Source organism: Capricornis sumatraensis, chromosome 6, assembly GCF_032405125.1.
Source record: "Capricornis sumatraensis isolate serow.1 chromosome 6, serow.2, whole genome shotgun sequence".
NCBI lineage: Eukaryota > Metazoa > Chordata > Mammalia > Artiodactyla > Bovidae > Capricornis > Capricornis sumatraensis.
In genome coordinates this window covers 103,320,416-103,330,867 of record NC_091074.1, presented here as the reverse complement: position 1 = coordinate 103,330,867, position 10,452 = coordinate 103,320,416, and the positions used below count along the sequence as shown (strand labels likewise).

Sequence of the window (10,452 nt, the reverse complement as noted above, 5' to 3'; positions counted from 1 at the left end):
CTATGAACATTTAGGCAGCAATTCACTAGAATAGTCATTATTTCTGGCAGCTCCTCTTTAGGATGCTAATACAGTATCATCTGTTTATTTAAAAAGTGTTATTTTCTTCATTATAGAGGGACTGATAACCAACTCATCTAAAATGATAAGTAAGCATTAAATAACAAGTAAAAAATATGAGTCCAAAACAAAGAAACTTTGTTTTCCCACTGAAAATGTTAGTTTTTCATCAGAAAATCACTTTAAAAAATAATTAAAATATTAAAAAATACAATTTAAAAGGTTATATAATATTTAGTTATTACTAAATATTGGCTATATTTTCTATGTTGTAAATACATATTTCTAGCCTATGTTATACTCAATAGTTTCTATTTCCCACTTGCCTGCCCATATATCCTGCCCCACTCAATACCACTGGTAGGCCCTCATTTGTTCTGTTTGTTGTTGTTCAGTTGAGAAGTCACATCCACCTCTTTGTTACTCCATGAACTGCAGCATGTCAGGCATCGTTGTCCTTCACTATCTCCTGGAGTTTGATCAAACTCATGTCCACTGATCTGGTGATTCCATCCAACCATCTCATCATCTGTTGCCCCATTTTCCTTCCATCCTCAGTCTTTCCCAACTTAAGGGTAGAGGGGAGATCTAGATCCATGAGTCTGCTTCTTTTCTGTTGGATTCACTAGTTTGGTATTTTTTAGGTTCCATGTATAAGTGATATCATATCACTTTTCTTTCTTTGTCTGACTTGTTTCATAATGTCCTCTGAGTCCATCCATATTGCTGCTAAAGGCAAATCTTTTATCTAAGTGTAAGGCCAGATACTACATAAATCCTACACAAATCCTAGAGGAAAACATAGGCAGAACACTCTTTGACATAAATTGCAGCAATAATTTTTTTGGATATGTATCTTAAAGTAAAGGAAATAAAAGTAGAAATAAAAAAATGGGGCCTTCTTAAACGTACAGGCTTTTGCACAGTAAAGGAAACCATCAGCAAAATGAAAAGACCACTTAGTGAATAGGGGAAGATATTTGTAAAGCATATGACCGATAAAGGATCAATATCCAATATATATAAATGGATCATACAGCTCAACCTCAAAAAAGAAAACAACCTGATTTAAAAATGAGCAGAAGAACTGAATAGATATTCTTCAAGAGAGGAAATGCAGATGGCCAACAGCACATGAAGAGATGCTCAACATAGCTAATTATCAGGGAAATTCAAATCAAAATCATAATAAGATATCACCTCCCACATGTCAGAATAGCTACCATCAAAAAGAACATAAGTAACAAATGTTGATGAGAATGTAGAGAAAAGGAAACCCTTGTACACTGTTGATGGAAATAAAAATTTGTGCAGTCACTGTGGAAGACAATATGGAAATTTCTCAAAAAGCTAAAAATAGAACTACCATATGACCTAGCAATTCTACTCCTGGATATACATCCAGAAAACACAAAAACACTAATTCAAAAACATATGTGCACCCCAATGTACATAGTGGCACTATTTGCAATAGCCAAGACTGTATATTGTCATCCACTTATTTAACTTATATGCAGAGTACATCATGTGAAATGCTGGACTGGATGAACCAAAAGCTGGAACTAAGATTGCTGGTAGAAATATCAACAACCTTAGATATGCAGATGTTACCACTTTAATGGCAGAACGCAAAGAGAAACTAAAGAGCTTCCTGATGAAGGTGAAAGAGGAGAGTGAAAAAGCTGGCTTAAAACTCAGTATTCAAAAAATGAAGATCATGGCATCTGGTCCCATCACTTCATGGCAAATAGATGGCAAAAAAGTGGAAACAGTGATAGATTTTATTTTCTTGGGCTCCAAAATCATTGCAGATGGTGACTGGAGCCATGTAATTAAAAGGTACTTGCTCCTTGGAAGAAAAGTTATGACAATCCTAGACAAAGTATAATGTTTTTTAAGCAAATTAGATTGCTTCTGAATGAGTCAGGATATGAGGAGCTAAGGTTCTAGAGAGAGAGTTAAACCTACCAATACATTCTATTCTGAACTGAAGGGAGGCCAAGTTTCTGAATTAAGGAAGTTAAATGATCTCAGCAGGTATAATTCATTTACCACATGAAGCACTTGCTAATTTTTAGGCTGCCCAGAGTAAGAGTGCTGGAAATTGAGCAAAAGGAGGTTAAATATGTTAGGTTAAGTTTTTTCAGTCCCACAGTGGGTATGAGATAAAAATTGAAGTCCATTGACTCTTGAAAGGGAAATCTCCCTTGTACACACTCCAGGTTCTCATTTTGGAACCTAGAGAGATAAATCTAAAACAGGAGATTAAACAGATTTTTGGCCAAGTTCTACAAAACCTGAAATCCATCTCTAACTTGTCTCAGTGACTCTTTGGATCAAAGCAATCTTTCTCAATCTAGGGTTGTATCAAAGATAAAGGAAATTCTCTTTGTATAAATAAAACATCATCCAGAGATTATATGTTTTTTATGTATGATAACTGGTAAGATATAAGATCAAAAGATGAAAACAGATGATTGAAAGTCTCTCAGGATGATCCAAATATAGAAGTTACCAGACCTGTTTGAAAATAACCAGGGTTAACATGTACCTTTACATACATTACAAGATGACACGTTCACTTGAGCATTTGATGTTATATTAAAACGTCAAGTAGATATTATGGAGCTGAAAGATACAGCCAGAAGGAGGAACTAGAGATGGATTTACCACAACTTAGACAAAGTTGAAGAAAGGCTTAGCAAATTGAAAGGTTAATCAGTAGAAATATCCAGACTGATGTATGGAGAAAAAAAGAATGGCAAATACAGAAAGGACTGTAAGAGCTTATATGGGTCATGTTGGAAAAGACTAGTATGTATAGCTGACCACTCAGGAGGAAAGGAAAAAGGGGAAATGGGGTAGAAAAGAAATTGGCTAATACTGAATGATTTTCTCAAACTTATGAAAGACATCAAGCCTTAAACTCAAGATCTATAATGTTAAGAAGGGTAAATAAAAAGAAAGCCACATTTAAGAATCTCTTTGTAAAATGTTAGAAAACCAATAATAAAAATAAATATAAAATTCAGTCAAAGTAAATAACAGACATTTTTCCTCAAAGAAGTAGAGCCCAAGAAAACAAGAAAACAATCTAGAGCCCAAATCTCACCTTGGAGCCATTTAAAAGTGGAATAAGAATGTTTTATCTGCTATTACTCTGATAACTGAGATAATTGTAAAGATTGTTGAAAATGAATGGCTCACATTACAAGCTCAGAGGCTATTTGGGATGGCATCTCTATAGTTCTATTAATTGGAATGTTTGCTATATAGTTCAAGGGCCATCTGCAGAGGAATGGGATAGGCAAATGGTCTCTTCTAGTTCTGCTTGCACAGATATTTCTCAAGAATCAGGCCTTTTACTTAGCCAAGTGCCTTGAAATTATTACAAAAATTTTACTTTTTTTTTTTTGCCCTGAATTTCTTAATTGAACTTGGAGAATTACACCCAGGAGAAATGGAAACTTTCTTAACTTCTTTAGGTTTCAGAATAACAAAGTTAAATTGTTAAGGGAGTTGGAAGGTCCCTAAAAGCAGTAGGAGACTTTAGTAGTGAAGTTCTAGGGATTGCCCTTTGGAAGATTTTTGGAGAAAACCATAGGGGGTGATTTGGGCAGAACAAATCTTCATATCATTATTTCTATTAAGAAATTATTAAACAGTTTTTAATTAACATGAGCTATGTATGTTGACATAGTGAGTCAGGCAACAATTGGGTTGATGTTTTGCAAACTAGGAACATCCATGTCCTTTTCTATTATAATCTTCTGAGTAAAAATACCTCTGCACGACCCACTTTAATAGAGTTTTCATAGAATACTATCAAAATTGCAAATTTTAGAATCTTTTACTCTTTTGAGCACTACACTAGACTCTCAAGAAAGACTTTGCTGAAGATCACCTTTAAATATTGAAGCACACTTTAACCAAAAGTGAAGATGTGCATTCCGTGTCCTGAGGTAAATGGGAACAGACATTAGCCATCTCCTGTAATCTCAGATTTACAAAATTTATTAATAGGTCTTAGCTATGCCAGGAAACCAGAATAAAGATCTTTACTTTAAAGAGAAACACTAGTTGATAGAAAAAATATTGAGATGAAAAATGAATTTTGAAGGTGGGATAAAACTTTTGACAATGTGTTCCAGATTTTCTCATTTGCCTAGACAAGTCATTGAACTCTGTCAAGTATATGTCAACTATTTTTTTGCATTTAAAATTTTTTATTGATGTATAGTTGATTTACAATATGTGTCAGTGTCTAGTGTATGGCAAGGTGATTCAGTCAAATATATACACATATTCTTTTTCATTATGGTTTATTATAGGATTTACATATATTATAGTTCCCTGAATTATCTGTCAATTTTAAAATGAGAAGGTTGGGTTAGGAGTTTAGAGTCTATTCTGGCTCTGACATTTAGAAAGAAAGAGAGGGATTTGTTGAAAAAAGTTTAATTATCTTAGCATTGTAATCAGAAATCATTTTAGAGACAGAGAAAGTATAAAGTGACTTGGAGTAGGTGAGACCCTGACAAAGATCTAAGATAAGAATGAGGGAATGAGTGGGACTCAATCTGGATGAGCAGAGAAGGCAACGGCAACCCACTCCAGTACTCTTGCCTGGAAAATCCCATGGATGGAGGAGCCTGGTAGGCTGCAGTCCATTGGGTCGCTAAGAGTTGGACACGACTGAGCGACTTCACTTTCGCTTTTCACTTTCATGCATTGGAGAAGGAAATGGCAACCCACTCCAGTGTTCTTGCCTGGAGAATCCCAGGGACGGGGGAGCCTGGTGGGCTGCCATTTATGGGGTCGCACAGGGTCGGACACGACTGAAGCGACTTAGCAAACTGGATGAGAAAATGAGAAGACTTCATTGTTTTGTTTCTAAAAGTAGACAGAAGAGCAGGTGAAGGGAGAGGGAACACGAGGGCCCAGAGCCAGAAAAAGAAAACTGAGTGGTAGGTGGGGAAAACCCAGCAGGGAAACCCTCAGTGGAGTGGAGGTATATGCTGGCCAAAGTGGATGTTAGAGACCAGGCATGTCTAACTTTTGCCTTTCTGGAAATAATTGGTAAAGTGTTTCATTTTCATACATGGATTGGAGGTTGAAATTTTAATAAATTTTGAAAAATTTGCTATGTTTTAAAAATCTGAGTCAATGCGGGCCAGGATTATAGCAGCATAGAGGCAATTATGCTTCAGGAAAGCAGGGAAAACATGAAATCATAAACCACTATTGTGATTGTGTGAGACATTAAAGTGATCATGGAATTGGGGTTATGGAGGGAGAAGTTAAAGCAAGTTAATCTAGATCTTGCAAATCTGCACAAGATAGAAACTATTACCCTTCAGTTGTGTCCAACTCTTTGTGACCCCATGGATCATAGCCCGTGAGGCTCCTCTGTCCATGGAATTTTCTTGACAAGCATTCTGGTGGGGTTGCTATACACTCCTCCAGGCTTTCTTCTTGTCCCATGAATCAAACTTGTGTCTCTTACATCTCTTGCATGGCTTGCAGATTCTTTACTGCTGAGCCACCAGAGAGCCGGTAAAATCATGTTTCAGAGGTCAAGTGATTTGCTAAATTTTGCATGCCAGTAAGTAGCATGGTTGGTTTCAGAGCCTAAAATCTCATACTCTGAGGACAGTGCTCTAATTCCTTATAGAAGATGACCTTTTGGAAAGTATTTCTTCCTCTTCTAAGAGCATAAGTGATCATTGTCTTTTTCACATCTCACTGTATCAGTTCAGTTCAGTCGCTCAGTCGTGTCCGACTCTTTGCGACCCCATGAATCGCAGCACGCCAGGCCTCCCTGTCCATCACAAACTCCCGGAGTTCACTCAGACTCACGTCCATCAGTCCGTGATGCCATCCAGCCATCTCATCCTGGGTCATCCCCTTCTCCTCCTGCCCCCAATCCCTCCCAGCATCAGAGTCTTTCCCAATGAGTCAAATCTTCGCATGAGGTGGCCAAAGTACTGGAGCTTCAGCTTTAGCATCAGTCCTTCCAAAGAAATCCCAGGGCTGATCTCCTTCAAAATGGACTGATTGGATCTCCTTGCAGTCCACGGGACTCTCAAGAGTCTTCTCCAACACCACAGTTGAAAAGCATCAATTGTTCAGCCCTCAGCCTTCTTCACAGTCCAACTCTCACATCCATACATGACCACAGGGAAAACCATAGTCTTGACTAGATGGACCTAAGTTGGCAAAGTAATGTCTCTGCTTTTGAATATACTATCTAGGTTGGTCATAACTTTTCTTCCAAGGAGCAAGTGTCTTTTAATTTCATGGCTGCAGTCACCATCTGCAGTGATTTTGGAGCCCCCCAAAATAAAGTCTGGCACTGTTTCCACTGTTTCCCCATCTATTTCCCATGAAGTGATGGGACCAGATGTCATGATCTTTGTTTTCTGAATGTTGAGCTTTAAGCCAACTTTTTCACTCTCCTCTTTCACTTTCATCAAGAGGCTTTTTAGTTCCTCTTCACTTTCTGCCATAAGGGTGGTGTCATCTGCATATCTGAGGTTATTGATATTTCTCCCGGCAATCTTGATTCCAGCTTGTGTTTCTTCCAGTCCAGCATTTCTCATGATGTACTCTGCATAGAAGTGAAATAAGCAGGGTGACAATATACAGCCTTGACGTACTCCTTTTCCTATTTGGAACCAGTCTGTTGTTCCATGTCCAGTTCTAACTGTTGCTTCCTGACCTGCATACAGATTTCTCAAGAGGCAGGTTAGGTGGTCTGGTAGTCCCATCTCTTTAAGAATTTTCCACAGTTTATTGTGATCCACACAGTCAAAGGCTTTGGCATAGTCAAGAAAGCAGAAATAGATGTTTTTCTGGAACTCTCTTGCTTTTTCCATGATCCAGTGGATGTTGGCAATTTGATCTCTGGTTCCTTTGCCTTTTCTAAAACCAGCTTGAGCATCAGGGAGTTCACAGTTCAGGTATTGCTGAAGCCTGGTTTGGAGAATTTTGGGCATTACTTTACTAGCATGTGAGGTGAGGTGAGGTGAAGTCGCTCAGTCGTGTCCGACTCTTTGCGACCCCGTGGACTGTAACCTACTAGGCTTCTCTGTCTATGGGATTCTCCAGGCAAGAATACTGGAGCGAATTGCCATTTCCTTCTCCAGGAGATCTTCCCGACCCAGGGATCAAACCCGGGTCTTCCGCATTGGAGGCAGATGCTTCACTAGCATGTGAGATGAGTGCAATTGTGCTGTAGTTTGAGCATTCTTTTGTGTTGCCTTTCTTTGGAATTGGAATGAATACTGACCTTTTCCAGTCCTGTGGCCACTGCTGAGTTTTTCAAACTTGCTGACGTATTGAGTGCAGCACTTTCACAGCATCATCTTTCAGGATTTGAAAGAACTCAACTGGAATTCCATCACTTCCATTAGCTTTGTTCGTAGTGATGCTTTCTAAGGCCCACTTGACTTCACATTCCAAGATGTCTGGTTCTAGATTAGTGATCACATCATCATGATTTTCTGGGTCGTGTAGATCTTTTTTGTACAGTTCTTCCGTGTATTCTTGCCACCTCTTCTTAATATTTTCTGCTTCTGTTAGGTCCAGACGATTTCTGTCCTTTATCGAGCCCATCTTTGCATGGAATGTTCCCTTGGTATCTCTAATTTTCTTGAAGAGAACTCTAGTCTTTCCCATTCTGTTGTTTTCCTCTATTTCTTTGCATTGATCGCTGAAGAAGGCTTTCTTATCTCTTCTTGCTATTCTTTGGAACTCTGCATTCAGATGCTTATATCTTTCCTTTTCTCCTTTACTTTTCACCTCTCTTTTCACAGCTATTTGTAAGGCTGTATATCAAATACTTAAAACTAAGAGCTAATCATTTTATTTCTTAATTCAACTGGTTTCTTTAGATCAGAGAAATGATCAGAGAAATTTGCAGATGTAGGTAACAAGTTCATAGATTTTCAGGCTTTTATGTTGCCACAGAGAACCAAAGTGAAAATGCTTTTATCTTAACACATTTCAAAAACTTGCCATGTTCAAAGCAGCCATGTTAATTAAAAATCTTAAACATGACTTATTACTTTGCTAGTATTGTGAGGAACAATCTCTTCACAAGCTTAGTGTCCACTGCAGCAGCAATAGGGATATGCCTATCTAGCTATAGTCAGTGTGATATACTTGAACTACATTAACTGTGTACAAAGCATGAAGCTGTACTTATGATTTATGGCATACAGTTTTGGTAACTAATTGAAATATTCAAGAAAGTTAAGATTAGAGCTGGGAAGGAAAGGTACTTCAGATAGATAATTGCATATTAAAATATATAAAAAATAAATTTGCATGCTAAGAATGTGGACCCACAGAGTGGTTGTTTTAGAGCAGAAGGTAGAAGTAGAGTGTTGGAAGATGAGATCAGAGAAGTAGGCAATGATGAGAATGTGAGGCTGGTGTAACTTGTGACTGAATTTGTTTGAACTCTATTTTGAAAGACAGTGGTTTTCAAACATACTTCCATATGTGATCAGTTGTGAGATATATTGTAAATAATTTGCTTTACATTATGAATTACTTAATGTAATAAAGGATGGGTTCAAGATTATTCCATAGTCAAAAATGCCTTCTTGAAGACAGATATCACATAGTGTTAGAGTGAGTGGACTCTTGCTGATCTCCTGTTTATATTCCTTAGTGTGTGGCATTTCCGTTTGTTTTTTTTTTTTCACATAATTTGAAACTTTTTGGAATGCATCCAAAACCTTTCCTGTTTCAACTTTTACAACAACAACAACAACAAAAATGTTTCTTTGCCCAGAAACTTCTTCTGATCTTTAACTTGACTGAGGCCGTTCATATTTTGATTAAAACAAATCTCAAAATATCTTCCTAAGCATTACCCCTGACATAGGTTAGCATTTGTCTCTGTGTTTGCCTAGTATCTTGGGGCATATGTATATCATGTTATTGTAACTTTTAATTTACTTGAGTGTGTCTTTTATTTGATTTTGATTTGCCTGAGAGAAGAACTTGTATAACCTCACTCTAGATTCCTAGTGCCTTAGAGTGTATTCAGTAAATGTTGGATGAATGAGTGAATATTGCTAGTAACATTGGAAGGCAATGCTCCCTTTAAAGTTCCTCTAACAAAAACTCCTTGAAAGTTGGTAGAGTGTAAATTTTAAACAAAGGCCATGTATACTTTTATTCATTATTACAGATGAACAATGAAGAATAAAATGGACAAGACAAATGCAACAGTCATTTCTAATTTGATTTTTCTGGGATTTACTCACTATCCCAAAGTTGAAATCACCATATTTGTGCTGTGCTTGCTGATGTACTTGATCACCTTACTGGGTAATATTATTCTGATCTCGGTTAGTGTCCTGGATTCTCATCTACACACACCCATGTACTTCTTCCTCAGCAACCTGTCATGTCTGGACATCTGGTACACTTCTTCTGCCCTGACTCCAATGCTGGCAAATTTTATTTCAGGGAAAAACACCATCTCATTCTCAGGGTGTGCTGCTCAGATGTACTTCTCTCTGGCCATGGGCTCCACTGAGTGTGTGCTCCTGTCTGTGATGGCGTATGACCGATATGTAGCCATCTGCAACCCCCTGAGATACTCCATCATCATGAACAAGAAGATTTGTGTTCAGATTGCAGCTGGATCGTGGGTGACAGGGTCCTTCACTGCCCTGGTGGAAATTGTGTCTGTGTTGCAGCTGTCACTGTGTGGAAGTAGTGTCATCAATCATTTCACTTGTGAGATTCTGGCCGTCCTGAAACTGGCTTGTGTAGACACTTCCAAGGTGCAGTTAATCATGCTGGTGATCAGTGTACTTCTTCTTCCTATGCCAATGCTCCTCATTTGTATTTCTTATGCATTCATCCTCTCTAGCATCCTAAGAATCAGCTCACTGGATGGTCGAAGTAAGGCTTTTTCAACATGTGCAGCCCACCTGAGTGTAGTGGTTTTATTCTATGGGACAGCTCTCTCCATGTACCTGAAGCCATCAACTATGGATTCACAGGAAATAGATAAATTTATAGCCTTGGTATATGCTGGCTTAACCCCCATGTTGAATCCTATCATTTATAGTTTACGGAACAGAGAAGTGAAAGTGGCTGTGAAAAAATTGCTGGTTAGGAACTCTCTTTGTGCTCTTTCAGTCTCTAGTAGCAAATAATATCTGTAAACATTAAGGGATATTTAGTGCTTTCTATATATATCAGGAGATAATTGGGGTACTCATTTTTAAATGTGATGTGCAATTTTCTAAGTCTCTTCTTTGACTAAGCACTGAAAGTCTAAGTAATATCAATGTATCATATATAAGTTTATCTGATCTTAAACAAATAGTCTCATGATGACAAATTTTAACTTTATTTGGGGTT

The 10,452-nt window shown here is 37.8% G+C and overlaps 1 protein-coding gene across 1 annotated transcript; it reads left to right on the top strand.

Moving 5' to 3' along the window:
- The first annotated feature begins 9,284 nt into the window (after nucleotides 1-9,284).
- LOC138080802 (olfactory receptor 13F1-like) lies at nucleotides 9,285-10,244 on the top strand. Its single transcript, XM_068973649.1, has one exon. It carries the CDS (start codon nucleotides 9,285-9,287, stop codon nucleotides 10,242-10,244), a length of 960 nt encoding a protein of 319 aa, XP_068829750.1.
- The last annotated feature ends 208 nt before the right edge of the window (nucleotides 10,245-10,452 follow it).